This window comes from Vipera ursinii (genome assembly GCF_947247035.1).
Source record: "Vipera ursinii genome assembly, chromosome: 1".
NCBI lineage: Eukaryota > Metazoa > Chordata > Lepidosauria > Squamata > Viperidae > Vipera > Vipera ursinii.
The window spans coordinates 62,274,154-62,296,529 of record NC_139512.1 but is presented as its reverse complement, the minus strand read 5'-3'; the positions used below and the strand labels follow the sequence as shown (position 1 = coordinate 62,296,529).

The following is a 22,376-nucleotide window of genomic DNA, read 5'->3' as shown; positions in this document are numbered from 1 at the left end:
TCCTAGTGCTGTGCATTCAGCTGATATTAGGAGATAGTAACTTGTCTAAAAATAGAAATGATGGATGGCTTTGTGCTTAGCTTTTTGTTTGTTAAAAGTTACTTCAAAATGGATTCTACAATGTCAGCAGTTGCCTGATAATCTTGGATTGTGAAAGCAACTTCAGAAGGACAAGTGCACTGTACAGAGTGGCAAGAAAACATAAATCCTATGTATAAGTTTTACTATATGCTGCTGTAGCATGATAAGGTATGTTTAGATCTTGACTGTAACATTGTACCTCAAAAGAAATGCGTATTAAAAAATATGGTAGCATTTCATATGGGAGCACATTTGTCCTCCCATAGCTGTTTCTGTGATTGCTGTGCTGGTTGATATAGGGTATACAAGACATGCAAAATTTAATGGCAGTAACTTAAATGTTAAAATAATAAGTTCAAAATACCTCTACAGGGAGTGCAGAATTATTAGGCAAGTTGTATTTTTGAGGATTAATTTTATTATTGAACAACAACCATGTTCTCAATGAACCCAAAAAACTCATTAATATCAAAGCTGAATATTTTTGGAAGTAGTTTTTAGTTTGTTTTTAGTTATAGCTATTTTAGGGGGATATCTGTGTGTGCAGGTGACTATTACTGTGCATAATTATTAGGCAACTTAACAAAAAACAAATATATACCCATTTCAATTATTTATTTTTACCAGTGAAACCAATATAACATCTCAACATTCACAAATATACATTTCTGACATTCAAAAACATAACAAAAACAAATCAGTGACCAATATAGCCACCTTTCTTTGCAAGGACACTCAAAAGCCTGCCATCCATGGATTCTGTCAGTGTTTTGATCTGTTCACCATCAACATTGCGTGCAGCAGCAACCACAGCCTCCCAGACACTGTTCAGAGAGGTGTACTGTTTTCCCTCCTTGTAAATCTCACATTTGATGATGGACCACAGGTTCTCAATGGGGTTCAGATCAGGTGAACAAGGAGGCCATGTCATTAGATTTCCTTCTTTTATACCCTTTCTTGCCAGCCACGCTGTGGAGTAATTGGACGCGTGTGATGGAGCATTGTCCTTGCTTGAAGAAGGTGTCTTCCAGAAACTGGCAGTAGGACTGGGAGTTGAGCTTGACTCCATCCTCAACCCGAAAAGGCCCCACAAGCTCATCTTTGATGATACCAGCCCAAACCAGTACTCCACCTCCACCTTGCTGGCGTCTGAGTCGGACTGGAGCTCTCTGCCCTTTACCAATCCAGCCACGGGCCCATCCATCTGGCCCATCAAGACTCACTCTCATTTCATCAGTCCATAAAACCTTAGAAAAATCAGTCTTGAGATATTTCTTGGCCCAGTCTTGACGTTTCAGCTTGTGTGTCTTGTTCAGTGGTGGTCGTCTTTCAGCCTTTCTTACCTTGGCCATGTCTCTGAGTATTGCACACCTTGTGCTTTTGGGCACTCCAGTGATGTTGCAGCTCTGAAATATGGCCAAACTGGTGGCAAGTGGCATCTTGGCAGCTGCACGCTTGACTTTTCTCAGTTCATGGGCAGTTATTTTGCGCCTTGGTTTCTCCACACGCTTCTTGCGACCCTGTTGACTATTTTGAATGAAACGCTTGATTGTTCGATGATCACGCTTCAGAAGCTTTGCAATTTTAAGAGTGCTGCATCCCTCTGCAAGATATCTCACTATTTTTGACTTTTCTGAGCCTGTCAAGTCCTTCTTTTGACCCATTTTGCCAAAGGAAAGGAAGTTGCCTAATAATTATGCACACCTGATACAGGGTGTTGATGTCATTAGACCACACCCCTTCTCATTACAGAGATGCACATCACCTAATATGCTTAATTGGTAGTAGGCTTTCGAGCCTATACAGCTTGGAGTAAGACAACATGCATAAAGAGGATGATGTGGTCAAAATACTCATTTGCCTAATAATTCTGCACTCCCTCTATATGTTCCTTAAATGTACTTAGATCTGTAGCTTTAGATATGGGGTGTCCTATCGTTACCTTTTCAATTTTTTTAAACTGTGGGCTTATCTTTCTTTTATCAATATTATAATATTATATAGTTAAGGACATAATTCCAAAATTTAAATTCCAAATCTTATTTTGATGTGTGAGACTAGATTCTAACATATATATTTTTTAAAATTTTGACTAACTTATGATTCTTTTTCCTAAAATCAAAAACATCACTAACAGAATGTAATGTTAATATTTTGGATAATTCATGTCTATGGCAGTCTGGTATAAGGCCAGAGTATTGGGTTGAAATTGGTCACTTTCGTGAATGGGACTTGGATGGAGGTTAGTTTTACCATCTTTGTCTTCCTAGGCTTCTCAGTGTCAAACACACTCTCTATCTGGACCATCTGTTAGGATGGGGAGTTGCCTGGCACTGTATTGTGTGGCTTCCTGTCCTATCTGACTGGAAGGTACAGCTAATGGTGTTAGGGGAGAGAAGTTGAGCATTCAGAGACTCTTCTGTGAAATACAGTAGGGCTTGATTGTTTTCTATGGCCTATTAATTATACTATAAAAGGTAAAGGTTGCCCCGCACATGCGTGCTAGTCGTTTCCAACTCTAGGGGCTGATGCTCATCTCCATTTCAAAGCCAAAGAGCCAGCGCTTGTCCGAGGACGTCTCCGTGGTCATATGGCCGGCATGACTAGACGCCAAAGGCGCACAGAACACTGTTACCTTCCCACCGTAGCGGTCCCTATTTTTCTACTTGCATTTTTACGTGCTTTCGAACTGCTAGGTTGGCAGAAGCTGGGACGAGTAACAGGCGCTCACTCTGTTACGCGGCACTCAGGATTCGACCCGCCAAACTGCCAACCTTCTGATCGACAAGTTCAGCATCCTAACCCACTGAGCCACCGCGTCCCAAAATATACTATATCTACATGAAATTGTTAGGTAAACCTGTCTGTTGGTTTGGTGTTAAGTATCAGCAACATGCTGATGTATTTCTACCCAATAGAAATACAGTAGATGTACCTGGAGGGTGGAGAAAGAAAAATAGGTTCATTGAATATTTATTGCCAAATGCATGAGCTGCTTCTTCTCTGGCCTTCGCAGTGTTAGAGTTACTGGTGTTAGAAAAAAGCCTGGGTTGCAAACTCTCAGAAATGGCAGGAGAGTTATCTTATATTTGATTTCCTATTCTAAGGACAGAAGTCTCCTATTCCCGTGACTAGTATATCAAATGAATCCTGAACTATCCCTCTGCTATTAAACAAATGTAAATGATTTGAATGAGGGATTAAAAAATATTGTTATCAGGTTTGCAGACAACATACCCTAGAGTGAGAATTTGTAAACTTTTCAGGCTGTGGAAACAAGATTGGCTGCATTTCAGTGAAGCTTCTTTTTTTTTTCTTTTTCCTCCCCCCCCCCTTTTTGGGTTTTGTTTTGTTTGCCCTTAGTCTCTCACAGAACCGCTAGGGTTCTATGAAACAGAGTTTGGAAAACCCTGCATTAAAGAATAATATCAGAACTCAGGACTTTCTTTATAAAGTAGAACAATGGGCAGAAACTGGTTAAGTTGGATTTCACCAGAATTAAATGCAAAGTATTATATTTGGGTAGGAAAAATAAAAGACACGATTATAAAGTGCAGGTTCGAGTCCCACCAGGCTCAAGGTTGACTCAGCCTTCCATCCTTCCGAGGTAGGTAAAATGAGGACCCAGATTGTTGGGGGCAATAAGCTGACTTTGTAATAATGCTGCTTGGGGGGGGCGAAAGCCCTAATAAGCAGGCATATACATAGAATGAAGGCTATTGCTAAGCACATTGATTTGTGCTTCTTAGATTGTAAGCCGCCCTGAGTCTTCGGAGAAGGGCGGGATATAAATGGGATTAAAAATAATAATAATAATAAATAAAGTGTGTGAGAAGTATACTGGCAACAGTGTCTGGAGTAGGGGGAAGAGGCTGCAGAATGAATAAAGCAGTATCACATCATTGCAAAATAAGCCCTGTCCCTTTTATTCATATACTATAGAACATGTAAAAACAGATGAAGCTTATGATACAACACTGCTTTAATCTTTCTGATAAAAATAGCATGTTTATTATGTGCCAATGTCGCAGCAGACCACAAGCTGGATATGAGCCCAATAGGTGATGCAGCTATATAGAAAGAGCAAATGCAAGGTATGGCTGCATCAAGAGCCCTATAAGAGAGGCATTAGTCTAGAAAGTGGGAAACCATGAATTGAAGTTCCACCTTAGCTATGAAAGCCAGTTGGGTGACTTTTGGCCAGTCACTTTCTCTCAGCCAAAGCCACCTCACAGGGAAGTTGGTTAGGGGAGAATAGGAGGAAGGAGGTATGTTGGATATGTTCACCACCTTGAGTTATATATATATATATGTATATATATATATATATATATATATATATATATATATATATATATATATATATATATATATATATATGGATCCTTGGCTTTTCGGGTTTTTCCCCGCGTAGAACTAAAGGTGGGGATTTCGTCGAAACGTTGCGCCTACACCTTTAGTTCTACGCGGGGAAAAACCCGAAAAGCCAAGGATCCACATACAGGCACCCGCGAAAACCTCAGAAAACAAATATATATATATATATATAAACCCGAAAACCTCAGAATACATATATATTTTCTGAGGTTTTCGGGTCTTCCCAGAAGAAGGAAGCTGAAACCACCAGCCTGATGATGACGGATGGGATTCCGTCGAAACGTTGCGCCTACACCTTTAGTTCTACGCGGGGAAAAACCCGAATGACCAAAGATCCAGATAGATAGATAGATAGATAGATAGATAGATAGATAGATAGATAGGGAGGGAGAGAGAGAGGGAGAGAGAGGGAGAGAGAGAGAGGGAGAGAGAGAGAGAGGGGGGAGGGTTTTGAAGAAAGCAATTAGATGAAAAACTTGTGAATAATGGTTGGAAGCACTGGGTAAGTTTAGCATGGAGAAGATTGTGGAGAGACAAGATAGTTATCTTCAAATATCTGAAGTTCTTGCATGAGAAAAAGGTGCATAGGTGTTCCAGAAGGCAAGGCGAGATAATAAACAGTGTGTTTAAATTATTGGGACAAAGATTTTGTTCGTAAATTAACAAAAATGCCCAAATGATTTGATGTATTTCTGTTGTTTAAATTGTTACGAGCTTCTCGGAGGTGCTGCAAATTGGGCACCGTACAAATTTGATAAAGAAATAAAATAAATGCTGTTTTATGCTGTAGTAGACTCTCCTTCTTTGAAGACACAGATTCTGCTGCAAAATGCAGCTGTCTTATTTTGCCTAATGCTTAGACCAGGGGTCAGCAACCTGAAACAGTGAAAGAGCCACTCGGAACCGGTTCCCTCACAAAAGGAAAAACTGGGAGCCGCAAAAAATGTGCGCACATGTGCATACATGTGCGCATGCGCAGAACAGGGTTTGACTGAAGAGTGGAGCCAAGGCGAGATATGCACCTACCCTGCATATTTGAATTGATTGGTTGAACTTTTTTAGTCCCACTTTTTTTTTTGGACTGCACATGGCAGAGGACTGGGAACCGCAGGAGACGGCTGAAAGAGCTGCATGTGGCTCCGGAGCCACGGGTTGCAGACCTGTGGCGTAGACCATCCTAGGAAAAACAAAAGTTTTTGCTCTATTTGAAACTTTGGGGTATAGGGTACTGAAAAGAGATAAATCTTTGATTTGACTAAGCAGAGCCCATCTTACTTTATTTGTATGATCAACACTGGCTTTAGGTTAAGCCCAAGTAGATACTAGCCTAGGGAACAAAGCTTAAGAGGCACCAACACCACCCCTCCTTTCAAATAATTCTAAAAATTCAAATCTCACTGGCAGTGGTAGTGCCATCAGCCAATGTGGCATAGGTGCACCATGTACTTTTGAGCTAGAACTATATGACAGTACCTAAAAGTTAATTTACAAAATCTCTACTGACATTCGTCATCTGAATAACTATTTTAAAAAGCAGTGCTTTCAAAAGCAATGAATTTGTTCCTTATTCAGAAGGAAGCATTAATGAGCTTAGATGGTTTTACCTTTGCAGGATGTTTCTCTGCCTTGTACAGCTGGAGAAAAAACTTCTGTTCTCATTATTTTATAAAATGATGATCTTATCCAATCCCTATGTTTTTAATAAAGCTTTCAATTAATTTCAGAACAGAAAAAAATCTATGACTGTATTGTTTATAAAAAGAGGCATGGGAGATATTTTGGCAAATTTACCTATGGGAAAGAAAATTTTGGAAAACAGTATGTGGAATAATAGCCACATATTGTATTGGTTTTTTATTATATTAATTTTAAAAGCATACATAGACTAGCATCTATGAAAAGCTTACAATTATTTTCACTATTCTTAAAGCGTGTGAACCTGAGTCCCTATCCACCTCCTCCTTCAGATGGGGTGATAATTTTTTTTCACAGCTTTGTTGCACATTATTACTTTATTAATTAACCATATTCCCTTCTGTTGTACATTCAATATTTCTTGCACAGTGCTTTACCAGAACTGGCCTTTCAATACATGCAGTTGTTTGTCTTTCATGCTGTATTTTGAATTAGCAAAATGTCAAAAGTTAAAAGTCTTGTTTCATAGAGACTTTCATCACACTATCATCTTGAATTTGTTATTTCATTTTATGACATTTGAACATTTTGAAATGTTCCCTCCTTTAAAAAGTTATCTGTAAGTTCTTTTTTTAGTTAAGGTATTTTACTTTTTCTTCTCTCCAGCTGCTGTATACTGTTTCAGCAAGATGCTCTTTTTTCCTTTTGTGCTATATAGTTTCAGCGATAGAGATTTTTAGTGGCTATAGCAAAACAGTACTACTTTTGATTGACGATTGATTAAATTTGACTCAAGTCTTTAATATGAGTAAAGAAATGTGGAATGGAGACAAATACAGGTTCCTGGAGCCTTCAGTTGCTGCATTGCCACACTTGACTGGGTAACTGTACTAATGTAGTTCTGCAAAAGAAGATTTACACCTTAAATATGGAATAGTTGCATATTGGATAATATGGCTACTAGCTGTTGAAAAATAGCAAATAACCTGCCCATTGGGGAATGTATTAAAACACCAATAAATGATATGCATCCACTAGGCTGAAAAGTTTAAGAGAACTCTAAATCTAATCCAAATTAGGGAATTCCAAATTAAGATGTTGCTATAGAAAGATCTTGGTTGCAGACCAAGCTCTTATATCTAAAGACTGTGAAGGACTATGATTTGCAAACAAAAAACAACCCTCTTCCCTCTAGGTATGTTGAGTTAGCTATGATAAAATGCCTGTTCGAACTGCCAGAAAAGCTATACCAGTACTAGAGTAATGCTAGAAATTTAACTCAAAACAATACTAATGAGAATTTAGTGTTTTTATTGCATCAGCAATGATCCAATGCTCCCTCAGGCTACCTATTCCTGAATGTCTATCCAAGTTCTGATTAAATTGCTGCTCCTCACACCACAGTGTCTGACACCTCCCAAGTAATTAACAAAGTCATAACAGTAACATCTCTTTTACTTCCCAGCAGGTAAGAACAAATGCTTCATTAGAGTTAAGATTTGTTTGCGTTTGCATGTGCAAATAAGAGAAAGCAAAAACAGGAATGCTTGTGTTGTGGGAAAGACTTAAAGCATTTTTGTTTTATTTTCAAATACTGTAAAATAAATTATCATTTTCCCCCATATGGAAATTCTTTAGGACTTGGCTCCCATGCCTTTTTCTTGCATTAATGTTGAATTGATGCATGTTTTTTTGTTGTTAGTTGCGAAGTCGTGTCCGACCCATCGCGACCCTATGGACAATGTTCCTCCAGGCCTTCCTGTCCTCTACCATCTTCTGGAGTCACATGACTTAACAATAGACAGAAGCCATGGTGAGAACCATTGAGCCTGAATTTGGAATCAGAAGACCGCTCTCCTTCCCTGTCTTTCTCAAGAAAAGCAGAGCAGATTATGACAGCGACAGTATGGCAAATTGTTTTGTCCCTAAAAGAGATACAGCTGTCCCAGACCTACTTTTAGCCTGATATTTCTGATAATGCAGCCAATAGCAAGTGCAGTATAGGGATTTCCAATAACCATCAATATTTTTTCAGTTACTGTTTGATGAAAAAAGTTAACTTTTTCAGGAAAAATGGAAATAACAATCCAAACTAATTTGAATTTAAAACTTTACTAAAAATAATAATTGCTTACTTTTGTTTTGATTTTTGACCGCTCTTTTTTGTGTCTCTTACTGAATATTGCCTGTTTATAACCAAATAAACTAATCTCATTTGAAATATTATATACAAAATATTAGATAAATATGTACACTGAAAGTAACTTATAAATGAAACAGACTAAAACAGTGTCAATATGCAGCTAGCAATTAATTACATGGACCATACCACAGAATGGGGGGAAGATTATATTTCCAATTATCTCTTGAGATCCATGTAAACTGTTTCCAGGCATAATTTGGAGACCTGGTTATCAATTTTGGAAGTCTTTTAAAGCTTAGAATTGTATCTCATATGAATCAGCCCCTTCATTAAGATTTACAAAGGAACTTTTGTCATGATCTCAGTTGTGAAATGAGCTTTATGTGCATTCTAAGTCTTGGAAGCTTTTCTGTAGTCTTCGGAATGCTTAAAACTTGGCTTATCACATTATTGATTTCTTTCTAGTATATACGCATTTTAAAACTTTCCACTAATCTATTGTATTTAAACCTTTTAAACTGTGTTTGTCTTATAACCACACTGAGGATTTTTATATGAAAAGGCAGGAGGGCCAGTCTCATCCTTGGCAGAGCTACCACTGATGTTTGCACTAGGTCTCCACCCTAGAACAAATTGTAGCCCAATGCCCTGATCACCTTTGACCAGCTGAATCTTTTTGCTATTGAAATTTCTCTGACATAAAATCACGCCAGGGTGCTGTGAAGAGTTAAAATGATAATGAGACCTATTTGCCTGTGGCTATTTGGGGTATAGCCTTTAGTTAAATCTGCCACATCGTTCTCTCTATGCTTGAGAGTATCATATAAGTTTTGCAAAACTTATTCTTTCCACCCCAGTTTTCTCCAATTACTTCTGTGACAGTAGGTTATAAATTGATTTGGGAATGTTGTGCTACATTCATATGTGACAGTTATTTGTGCGTTGAGACTTTTCTCCATTTCATTTATCCTTCTCTATGGCAGAGATGCAAGAATCAAAGCCTGGCAGTTAACGAGGTCTGTCAACATCCTTTTAGTAGCCTTTAATCCTTTTCTAAATGTGGAAGAAAAAGCCCAGCTCTATTTACATTTTTTTTTAAAAAAAAAAAGTGGAGTAGGGTATAAAGATCAAAGTGGGATTCACCCCTTTAGGCCCCCTAAACTTTTCTCAAAGCACTTTCCAGCTTTAACTACTTTTGGACTGAAGCTCTTGATATGCTATGCAAAGGCTGGCGTAGCTCTTCGGTTGATGGATGTTGCCTTTCTCTGCAACTTCCTGCCTCACTGGCAGTGCTGCTGCAACAGCAGAAGACAATCTAATTAGCTGAGACCAATCTTTTTGTTTTATTATTCTGATACATTGAGGACTTTTAGTATGAATTTTTCCCAAAGAGAAGCTTGAGATACTGATAAGATACTTCCAGGCAGGGTTTAGGATTGAAGAAAATGATGGCTGATTTGAGGAGTGACTAAAACATTGGTACGTTATTACACCTATGAAAATATCTATGGAGATTCTCAGTCTTCCAAGTGATGGTTGTTTCAAAGGTGTTTTATGTTTTTCCCTTGAGGAAGAAGAGGTTTCACTTCTCATCCAGTGAGATTAATTAAAGCAAAATATCTTCTTCCTTAAGGAAAAAAACAGTCCAGTAGTTGCCTTTTGAAAGAGGACCTTTGAGATGACCTGTGAAAATACTTTTAAGCCTATTTAATGCTTAATCAGTTTGTCCATATAAAACCATTGCATATGCTGTAGCACCACACTAGTAATGTCACTTGCTTGGTAGTGACTTGGAAACACAAAGTGGTTTCAATCATATCTTGTAATATACCACCATATCTTGTCACCACCACATTACTGTGTAATCATATAAGAATATTTACCCACTATAAAGATGAGGAAATGACCAATGGCTGTCAATTAGTAATGTATAGACCAGGGTTTTTCAACCTTTTCACCCATTGTACCACTTTTAGGATATGGCAACATCCGAGTGCCACCAGTCGCCTAGCAAGGTGTCAAAAACTTGATGACCCCCCCCAAAAAAGGAAAAAAAGTGATGAAGTACAGGTAGTCCTCGACTTACAACAGTTTGCTTAGTGACTGTTTGAAGTTACAATGGCACTGAAAAAAGTGCCCCCCAAGACACAGCTGAGCAAGACACCTGCCTGCCTGCCCAGCAGCACTCTTCCTCCTGTCCGAGGTTTTCATTGTTGTGAGCATTTCTGTTGAGAATTGGCAGCGGGGGTGGGGTGGGGTTGGTTCTTATCCCCCCCCCCATTTGCTAGGTGGTTGTAGCAGGTTTTGGTCACTTCACATGACCCTGGGACACTGTGACCATCATAAATATGAATCAGTTGCCAAACATCTGAATGTAAATCACAAGACGCTGGAGATGCTGCAACATTACAGTTGATCGGTGCTTCTTCTGGGCTCAGCAGAAGCGTCAGGATCAGCCAAGCTCCAGCTGGAGCCTGCCACTGATCCTGGCGCTTCTGCTGAGCCCTGACAGCCCCGAAGAAGCACTGATCCTGGCACTTCCACTGAGCCCTGACAGCCCTGCAGCTCCAGCCGTCTCTCGCTCAGGCCTGTGCGGTGCTACCACCATTTCAGCTCATCCCCCTCTCCCACTACCACTTTTCTAGGATGGTTGCGTATCACCTGCCAGGTGCCAATGTACCACAGGTGGTACCCATACCACTGGTTGAAAAGCCCTGGTATAGACTAAATGATAGCTTTAGTCAGACAGTACGAAAAGGGACAACCAATTATGCCTTATAGTTTCTTTGTAGTTTCAAAGAATAAGTATTGCGGAGTTTATTTTAAAACTGAGCTAGTTAGACATTTAGTAATAAGAGATCAGAAAAAAATTGAAAGCCTTCCATGTTTATTATTTCAATATCATGTCTGCTCTAATAGAGTGTAGGCAAGCATGTGATTGACTAACTTCTGTAAACTTTATTTTAGTATTAAATGTACTCATATTTATAAATTAATCTAAAACATATTGCTGTGGTCAAAACTACTTAAAATGTGATTGTTTTCACATTTTTTATTTAATTTCAGAGCTACAATGGCAACCTGCCAAAACACTTTCAGATAAACAACCTATCTTTAAAATGCCATACCATCACTGATTTTTAATGGGAAGAAAAGAATAAATACCAGCTAAAGTTGTTATATTTTTTTATCATTCTTAATTGAGAATCAAAGGGCATTTGTGTAGGGTGACTTCTCCAATTAGCTCATCTTTACTTTACATTGATCTGCGGTGCAGTATTTATCCCACTCAAAGACAGGAAGGTCAGTTTTCCCAGTGTGACTTAAGCAGTTTCTACAGATTTACTAATATCAGACTACGCCCTTAATATATATATGCAGGTATATACACTAGCTCAACATAGCTAATTGACAGCTTTTCCTGATATCATGGTTTTCTGCTGAGTTTAATAAAGAGAAGTCCCTGTGGATTTTATTCCGCTAGTCATTGCCGACTCTACGGGGTGGTGCTTATTTCTGTTTTAAGACCATTGAGGCATCACTGTCTGAAGACATTTCTGTGGTCATGTGGCCAGCATGATGTCACGGAATGTTGTTACCTATTTGTCTACTTGCATTTGCATGCTTTCAAACTGCTAGGTTGGCAGGAGCTGAGGCGAGGATGGGAGGTCACTCCATTGCACGGAGCTCGTCTCAAACCTGGCCCAAACCTTTCCAGCCAATAAGCCCAGCTGAGCTACCCTGCTGCCTCACTGAGTCTGATAAATACCACTGAGTGTAATATTCATGTACATATTTGTTAGTCTGGCACTAAAGAGTTACTTGTAAGTACTATTAAAAGAGTTAGGATTCCCTGATTTTACTGTATAGACCGTCAATATTTAATTACATTTTTTAAAAATAATGTTAATGCCAGTGTTAAAGTATTAGTTCTATTTACAGATGGTCTTGTAATTTAATAATCTTTTGAAGAACAATATTCCTCAGCTGTTTCATGCACAGTATTTGTATTCAGTATTTCTAAAAGATATTTCTTTAGAAGAAAGTAGCCCCCTAAATGAAATTAAATCATCTTGCAGAAATAAAGTATTTCTTCCACATTTATTGCCAACCCTGAATTTCAGTCAATTAAAATTTGTACTGAAGGATTTCCAGCTTGAAACAAGCCCTGTGCCTGTGATGAGCAATCCTTCTTGTTTGTGCAGTCATTCATTATCTCCATTACCAAGAGGAAAATAGAGGACAATTACATTGTTTGGAGGAATCAGAGTGTTAGGAGGAGTATTTATCATGGTGGCAGAGTGCAGCACCTGACAGCAAAGGATTGATGGCCAGGAATGAGTGAGTGGCCAAAGCAGCCTCATATGATGCAAATTACTGACTGTGGATTCCAATTTATCCTGTTCATTTTTCTTTCCTATGCTGCAGACTATTAGTGGTTTTTGAAGCAGTGAAAGGGTCATTACTAATATGGTCTCAAAAGCAAGAGGGGAAGGAAGGGAAAAGCCTTCTATAATTACAGAGCTTAAAAAAATACTTGAGGAACTAGCCAAAAAAGTGTCAACACTTAGCAATCAGAAAAATTTATTTTCATTTCATCCTTAACCCACATTAACTCAACGTTATCATTCTTCTTTGTTAATATTTTCAGAATATTAAAAGCCTTATTTCTGTATTCATTCACATCTACTTAACCCTTTTTCTGAAGAGCTATATTGTTTAGCTTGCCATGACACTATTCGTGATGTTAATATAGTAAGAACATTTTAAAATGGGGATGCAAGATACTTTTATAAAAGTAATCCCAGGCTGTAGTTTTTAACAATTGAGTCATTTGGCACCTAACAGGATTTGTATAGGTATATTGTTAGCATATATTTGCATGATAAAAAATATCAGTACTGTTGAAAGAAAACAGCTCCAATTTTTATGTTAGTTGTGATATCAAATGATATTAAAAAATTTTAAAATTAGGTATTCTGTACTTGAGACAGGTATATTGAAAAAATAAATATGTATTTAATGTAAGGAATATTTAATATTAATGCTTATTTCAACTAAATCTCAGTGTTTTATTGATGAAATCATTCTAAAAAGATCTCAAAAATAAGGCAAGATAAAAAATTAGGTTTATTTATGCAAATATTTTAATTTATTTTTGCTCTTTTATTCTCTTATCATGGAAAAATTAGTGATGAGTAATGTAACTCAGCAAGCAATTACTATTAAATATGTTCTGTTTTAGTCATCAGACATTGCTGAATCAGAGATTGATCAAGATTTGCCTAAGGGGTCTGCTATCTAACTATCTACAATATATAACCTTGACCAATGAGATAAAGAACAAGGCTCTCTTGATGGTGACTCCTTGAAATCAACTATGCTGAGGAATTGTGAATGCACAATTCTGGAAACTGGAATTTTTCTGTTTAGAAAATATTTTAACAAGTGTTCAAGGGGGATACTGTTGTATTTCCTTAATATTCTTTGGAATATTACATGTAATATTAAGACATTTTAGATGTATTCCCTACCTTCCTGTAATATAGTATCCATGGTATTCCCTCTGATTTTTCCCAAAACAATTGTACGATGTATGTTATGCTGACAAATAAAATGACTCAAATTGTAGTCATTCAGTCCTAGTATAATGTCATTTCCATTACACCATATTGGTATTTAGCTATGGTTTATTGTAACCCATACAAACCTGGTTCACATATAATATTAAAGCATAATAGCTAACTTCATATCTACTTTATGGCATAGCATTATGTAAATCATCAACTGAATTCATTGTTTCCAATATCATCCAGTCCAGTGTGTTCCAGAACCATTGGACTTAAAAATCCATAATTTCTATCCAGCATGAAAAAGTATTCTAATAACAGAAAAACAGAGTTGGAAGGCATCTTGGAGGTCTTCAAGTCTAGCCCCCTGGTCAAGGAGGAGATCCTATACCATTTCAAATAAATGGCTGTCCAGTCTCTGCTTGGAAGCCTACAATGTTGGGGTACCCACAACTTCTGAAGGCAAGCCATTCCACTGGTTAATTGTTCTCACTGTTAGGAAATTTCTCCTTAGTTCTAGGTTGCTTCTCTCCCTGATTAGTTTCCATCCATTGTTTCTTGTCTTGCCTTCAGGTGCTTTGGAAAATAGTTTGACCCCCTCATCATTGTGGCAGCCCCTCAAATACTTTCTACCAATTTCTTCTGACCTTGACTAATTGAAAATACTGCCAGGTAAACAGCAATGCAAATATACTTTATTTCCATCCAGAAAATCTCCTTGAAATAATTCCTGGGCACATTGCACTGCTTATGTTTCAGTCACCCCTAGATAAGGATCAAACTTTGAGGGTTAAGGAAGAAGAGGACACAGCTCCATTATGTCCTAGGCAAATTCCTTGAGATACTTACAAATCTGTGAACCATATCAAGGGTGGGAATAGATTTATGGCCTATAATATTATGCAGTTTCAGTGCAGTACTTTTAGAAGGATTCCAGTGTAGATTTTATGATTATAAATAGCTTACTCCTCATCCTATATATTCTGTATCAACATATTGCAGGGGAGTTGACTATCATGATTCCTAAGAAGAGGAACTGAATATAACTTTTCAAGTTAAAATATAGAACACCTTACCATAGACAAGGTAGAAATATTTTTGGTGAAAATACATATTTGGAAATCCATTTCTTAATGCTTTTCTAAATGTTTTAAAAAAAATTACTACTACTTTTATGACCTTTCTTGGGTCAGGCTGTAATCCAGTATTGATTTGCAATGAAAAATAGTAAGTTTTCAAAATTATCAACCATGTGTCCATCCATCCATCCATCCAGTTAGTACTGAGAAATCTTTTGAGGAGTTTAGACCTTAACCTATTTTGAATTTAAGATTCTTGGCCTATGGTGGTTTCTCTGAAATATTTTCCTTTGTCAGATGGGAAGATAAATGCATACTAAACATGTAGCTCTAGTGTACAATTGTAAGTGGCATCAATGTGATAAGAGGTATATAAATAAATTATGATAATACAAATCTGAAAAGCAGATTGTCCTCCTAGATTGATTGATTTACACAGGACCTACAAGCAAAGTTCCAAACTTTTTGCACCAATGAGCCCTTGTGGAATGTTGAGAACACGATGTAGACACTGTGACCATGCTAACCATGCATTTTATCAATCACAAGATATTCATATACAATAAAGTAAAAGTTGTATGCTAGGGCCTGTGCATATAATTCAGCAGTGCATTTTGCTTAGGAGTGATTTGTATCGAGATCCACACTTAACCACAGATCATCAAATCTTATCAGTGAGGCTTGGCTCTGCAGCTTATTACAAAATCCTAAGTATCCTTAGGATAGTGGCTGTTTCATGTCTTTGATCTCCTGATTCAGACACTGGACTTTACAAATTGTGCTTTACAAATTGTTCTGACTTGCTTTGTGGTATATTATTATTGTTATTAAAAATCATTTGATAGGTGTCACAAGAAGTATCATGTTAAAGATCCAGGATCTTTCTTATAATATGGTTTCTTTGGTTTTAGCTTACCGTAATGTGTATGAATCTAGTCACTGTATTTTATAAATATTTAAAAACGTTGCATTGTATGTAGTTAGCTAATTGTGGTTTAATGAGTAAAGTGTATAAAGGAAAGCATGCTTTACTGCAATATCTGAACCCAGGAATTGGCAGTAGATTTCAAATATATGCTTTTCTATTTTATATATGACATGTATACTGTTTGATTGTTGTGCCCATCTGATAATGCTTCACAGCACAGGCAAATTGAAGGATGATTTAGGAGTGTATGTAATAAGACAATGAATGTAAGTGATAATCTGAAGTTACATTAAATCTGTACACAGCAAAGATGCTTTCATTTTTAAAGCATTATCTTTCTTAAGTTCTCATTCATTTTTTAAAACATTTCTTTTTATTAGCATCCGTATCCTTCAGAGGAGCAGAAGAAACAGTTAGCCCAAGACACAGGACTTACAATTCTACAAGTAAACAACTGGTAAGTTACTCTAAAACAATATATTTACTTCCATGGCTGAAGTGCTATTCTTTTTTTACTTCTGCACCAATGCAACTAAATGTCAGGTTTCTCTTAAGCCTGAAACAATACTTACAGAGAGCTAAAGCTAACAGGTATAAATGATCTTTTCAAGATCATTCTCTTTTCAAAATCTCCAGCAACTGTTCAAATCCTATAAATGTTATTTCATGGGAAAACACCTGAAAAATCGTATAGTTTTGAAAATCTTATGCTATCAATTGTTAAGTAGATTTCTTTGTTCCGGAGTTGAATACAGATTTAGATTTCAGCCTACATGATCCTTTATAGGAATATATTCACTTTGATATTTTACATAGGCAAAGAAATTTTTGTTTTTGATATGGTAGTATGTGAACCATCCGTCTTTTGTACACGGCTTAGTATATAACTAAGGAAGGGGGGTGGGGTAGAGGATTAAATAAAATGATCACAGTGGCCAAGAAATGATATAGGAATTACTTATCAAAATACTGGCCCAGGTTTTATCAGCAGCTTAATTTTGTTCAGTACATTCTTGGGGTGATGTTCAGATTAATTGAACTGACAGTTCTCTTTCAAAATTCAGGAAAAGTATTTGCACGGATTTCAGACCTTATACAAACTTAATTACATGGAACTCCATTTTATCATTCTAATTCCATGTAGCAGAGTTGTATTTACAAATGAGAAGTCTCTGCCTTTATTCACAGCTTTCCTTAATATATTTATCAAAGCAGGTTCATTTACAAAGTGCTCTATCTGTGGGATACAGGCAGGCAGACATTAACAAAGCTTTTAGGTTTATCAGGCTCACTGCCTGATGAGCTACCCGAGGGTCAATTGATTTTGTGGTTCTGTGATTCATTTTTTTCTCATTTTTCTAGGATCACAATGAGAGACATGGTTGGAGAATTAGCCAGTTTGTCTGCCTTATCTGTCAGGCAATTTTTTTTCCCAGGGAAGTCAAGCTACTTAAATTGGCCACAGGAACTGCCGTTATCTGACTTTAATGCACCCTATAGTGTGGATAGCATTTCAATTACACCAGTAACCAAAGCTTAGCTGCAGCCCTTTTCATGCCTAGTGCTGTACAGAAAGTGATGTGCCTACCTACAGAAGCAGAAAATTGAGTTGCCTTGCTTCTGTCAGGGTGATTAATGCAGAAATAAACTGCTAACCTGAAAAGAAAGGGGGAGGGGGAAATATAGAATACATGGAGTTGAATTCAGTTTAATTCTGTTTTAAAGATTGAAATGAAGCACATTTAAAACATGCACTTGCATTAAAAGAGAGCACAAAGGATAAGTTTTTGTTTTAGAAGAAAAAGACATATATGTTTGTTCTGACTTATTCCTTGCCTTAGATACATACTGGTACATGCAAATTTGGACTGTGATCTGAAAATTCATACTCTGGCAATAAATGCATAATGTTTATTTATTTTCAGTCTTATTTTAAATTGTTATTACGGTTATAATATTAGATTGTATTTGTCTTTTCAAGACAAATGTGTATTAAAAAGCCACTTTCTTCAAAGCAAAACAACATTTAAAACCTGTACTTAATTATTGTAATTAAATGTTGATATATCATCAGTCACAGATAAGTATTTTTCTTTGGATGAGGAGAAAGGTGGAGTAATGAAGAAAATTGTAGTTTAATTTTATTGCTTTGTTTCTGAAATCATCATGAACTTCTCATTCCTTTGATTCTGAAAAGATGTCCGTGTAACTTATTCATTTGACATAGACTTCAGAGATAGCCGAGATAAAACCGTCTTTGTGTATGCAAAGGAAACCTCAGAAAGACTAATTTGTAAGTGATAGTATTCTTGAAAAGTCACTAACCATAATCAGGAACTAGTTCTAAAATTGGGTAAAGTAAAAACCATTATAGTCTTCCTTATTATATTTTTTTATCATCAGAGATACAGATTTTTGTTTTACTTCATCACCAAAACAGCTAGGCCAGAAAATAACTGAACTGATTTATGTTCATGCTTAACAAAAGAAAAAGACATCTATCTTCTGTAAAGCTTTTTTTAAAAAATTAATACATTTATATGCCACCCATTTTACTATTAAAGCAACTCTGGGTAGCTTTAATCATATTGATATTGATTGCATTTCCTTGTTAATTTTCATTAGAAATCGACTTACGATTAATAATTTAACCAAGAGTAGGCTATTATGGGGGGTGAGTTTAGAAAACTTTTCACTAAAATAATGACTTTAATCTGATCACTGAAGTGACATAATAGTTGTTAAAAATGTACTATTTGTGTGAAGTAGCTGTCTATGCTGCTGCAACCACTTTTTCCAAGGATATTAAAATTGTCCTGATTGATATTTCAATGGAATGTGGTTTCAAATAGTTACCATGGTGAAATCTATGAAGATAAAACATAGCAACAGTGTAAGTCCAGGGGCTTTACTACAAAAGAGAAGATATGCTATTAGCTCATTAATGACTTGATAACGAGCCAATATCCAGTGAGTTTCAAATGCATAGATCTGCATAAAAATTATTTCCAATAGTCAACAGTTACAGAAAAGGCATCTACTTTTCATTTAAAAACCTCCTTTACCTAGGCTTTAGTCCTTTATAGCAGGGGTCCCCAACCCCTGGTCCATGAAACAGTACTGGGCCACAGCATGCCAGCAACTGGTCTGCACAAACAAGGAAAGCCCCATCCGCAAGATGCAAGCAGCACATTAAACCACACCCTCTCTGGTCCGCAGAAAAACCTCTCTCCAAAAGGTTGGGGACCTCTGCATTATAGAATTGAATTGGTAGGCTTTAGTCCAACACTACCTCCTCCCTGTTCAGCATAGGAATCTGCTGGTCCTTCTCTAACATTTAGATATTTATTTATATGAGCCTTGGTGGAGCAGTGGGCTAATGCCTCCTTAAGTAACACCAGCTGCCTGCAATTAGTGCAGGTTCGCATCCCACCAGGCTCAAGGTTGACTCAGCCTTCCATCCTTCCCAGGTAGGTAAAATGAGGACCCAGATTGTTGGGGGCAATTAAGCTGACTTTGTAATAATGCCGCTTGGGGTGTGTGTGTGAAAGCCCTCATAAGCAGGCATATACATAGAATGAAGGCTACTGCTAAGCTTGTAAGCCGCCCTGAGTCTTCGGAGAAGGGCGGGATATAAATGGAATTAAAATAAAATAAAATAAAAATATTTAGACTCTTTTGCAAAACATCCAATCAGAGAAATCCATCACTGTTCTAGGCAGACTAGAATAAGAATAAGACAGCTCTTATTTTCAAATATTTTTGTTACACACAACCTGAATCTCATTTTTAAAAATTTTAAGTACTTGCAAGTTATACTATTTTAGATTTTGTAGACCATTATCATATCAGTCCTCAATGTTTCCTTTTGTAAGCTAAACTTTTAAATGATAAGAAAGAACATTTCTTGCCAGACATAAAAATCAATGATTAATTTTAAAAAAATAATGTATTTTAATTTAAACTGATTTTAAGTTGGCATAATACTTTAATTTTTTATTTCAATATTTTGTAAAAAAAATGGATCTAATTTAAAAGTATAATCAAGGATATAATTTCTAAGTGAGCTTTTTGTTAATAAGGTATTGAGAGCTACAGTAAGTTAACAGACCTGGTAACTGACTCCTTCTAAAGCACAGAATTAAAGATCAGTTGTGGTGGTTCTCCTAGCACATAATGACAGAATTTCTTTTCCAAACATCTACAACAATTAGCTGAAGTAGGGCTGACTTAACTCCTAATGACTTCACAATGTATCTGCTCGATTTGTACTAAGATCATATTTCAGTTTTTTTAGATAAAAAATAATGGGAAAAATGACTAATTTCTTCATATTTTATGTATGTTTTAAAAAGGAAATTGTCTCTGAATTCCGAAGAATATGAAATCAGACTGTAGCAAAGAAGGAGAATACATTCTGACTACAAATTAAAGTCACAGATTCTTTTTGGCAAATAAATACATTTCCAACTAGTGATTTAAATCATGATTTTTATTTAAATTATATCTGCTTTTATTTTCTGTCTAAGTTCATAATTCAAGAATTTATTTAGGCAGTTAATCTAATGACTTTTTAATCATGGGCTCCTTCAATATTTCTAAGAGCAAACACAAAGGAACTTCCCTTTGTTCTCTCCCTCTTCTTCCTACCATATAACTCTACCTAAAGAACAGGTTGGTGTATGCAGACTGAAGGCTAGGAGAAGATGTATTACACGTAATTGAAGTTTAATACGGTCTGTCATCATGCTTTTTCCTTTGTCTTTTTCTCTTCTATGTTGCTTGAGCATATATTGCACTAAGCCATATTTTTGTTTTCTCTTTAACATGTTGTATTCCTTTTTGCCTCATAAACCTTAGATTGTACCTTAGTATAATGAATAATTCCAGTATGGAATAATGGTTACACTAGAAGTAGGACCAGGAGTTCCTTACTATTGAAGCTCAGTGTGTAACATTGGACCAGTCAGTCTCTCTCAGCCCAAGCTAATTCACAGGTTGGTTGTTGTGAGAAAAAAAAAGTAGGATGTAACAGTATGTATATCACCTTGAGCTCCTGGAGGAAATCAGTATTGATTGATTTATCTAATAACTAAATAGTAAATAAATAAATTGTGTTTTATTTCACAATTTTATTTATTTTTCACCTTTATTAAAATTCCCTTTTTACGACCCTGTAATCCCTTCGTTTAGGGTAGTTGGGGCAGCTGGATGGAGGTGAGCATTTACTGGCCATATGCCCTACCTGACACCATGTGGATTTTGCAGCAGGTATTTTGCAGCAGGACGCGGTGGCTCAGTGGGTTAGGACGCTGAGCTTGTCGATCAGAAGGTCGGCAGTTTGGTGGGTCGAATCCCGAGTGCCGCATAGCAGAGTGAGCGCCTGTTACTTGTCCCAGCTTCTGCCAACCTAGCAGTTCGAAAGCATGTAAAAATGCAAGTAGAAAAATAGGGACCACTACGGTGGGAAGGTAACAGCGTTCCGTGCGCCTTTGGCGTCTAGTCATGCCGGCCACATGACCACGGAGACATCCTCGGACAAGCGCTGGCTCTTCGGCTTTGAAACGGAGATGAGCACCGGCCCCTAGAGTCGGAAACAACTAGCATGCATGTGCGGGGGAACCTTTACCTTTACCTTTACCTATTTTTTTATTTATTTATGCTGTAGGAGATAACTGCTGCTGCCTAGAATTGAATTCTTAACCTTCTTCACTAGGCCACTTTGCCACTTATGCCATCATGCCACTTTTTGATAGGGCACGCAATTTAGGCGTCCTCCTGGACTCACGACTCAGTTTTGAAGATCATATTGGAGTCGTGGCCAGGGGGGCATTTGCCCAGGTTCACCTGGTGCACCAGTTGCGCCCCTATCTGGACCGAGATGCCCTACGTACGGTCACTCATGCACTCGTTACCTCCCGGATAGATTACTGCAATGCTGTCTACATGGGGCTGCCCTTGAAGACCACCCAGAGGCTCCAACTGGTGCAGAATGCAGCCGTGCAGGTAGTGATGGGAGCATCCCGATACTCCCATATTACACCCCTCCTGCGTGAGCTGCATTGGTTACCGGTTGTCTTCCGGGTGAGATTTAAGGTGCTGGTACTTACCTTTAAAGCCCTACATGATCTAGGCCCAGGATATTTGCAGGACCGTCTACTGCCGGGAACGACTTCCCATCGCCCAGTGCGCTCACACAGAGAGGGCCTCCTCAGGGTGCCGTCAGCTAGACAATGTTGGCTGGCGACCCCCAGGGGGAGGGCCTTCTCTGTGGGAGCGCCGGCCCTGTGGAACCAACTCCCCCTTGAGCTCCGGATGGCCCCGGATCTCTGGTCCTTTCGCTGCGGCCTTAAAACTTTCCTTTTTCATCAGGCTGACCTGGACTGATGATGGGTTTTTAAAATGTTTTAATTTTTAATTGTTTAGTTTAACTTATTTATTGGGGCTGCTTATTTAATTTCTTTTAACTTTTGTATTGTTGTTTTTATTGTTGTTAGCCGCCCTGAGTCCTTCGGGAGATAGGGCGGCATATAAGTCCCAAAAATAAATAAATAAAATAAATA

General features: G+C 37.5%; 1 protein-coding gene across 5 annotated transcripts in view; it reads left to right on the top strand.

The window, feature by feature from the left end:
* MEIS2 (Meis homeobox 2) overlaps positions 1-22,376 on the top strand; it is a 241,697-nt gene that overhangs the window by 147,766 nt on the left and 71,555 nt on the right. For all 5 annotated transcript variants that reach the window (XM_083371907.1, XM_083371905.1, XM_083371903.1 and 2 more), the window contains exon 9: positions 16,194-16,270. In XM_083371907.1, the coding sequence (XP_083228033.1) occupies positions 16,194-16,270 (77 nt within the window). The remainder of the gene's footprint in view (positions 1-16,193; positions 16,271-22,376) is intronic.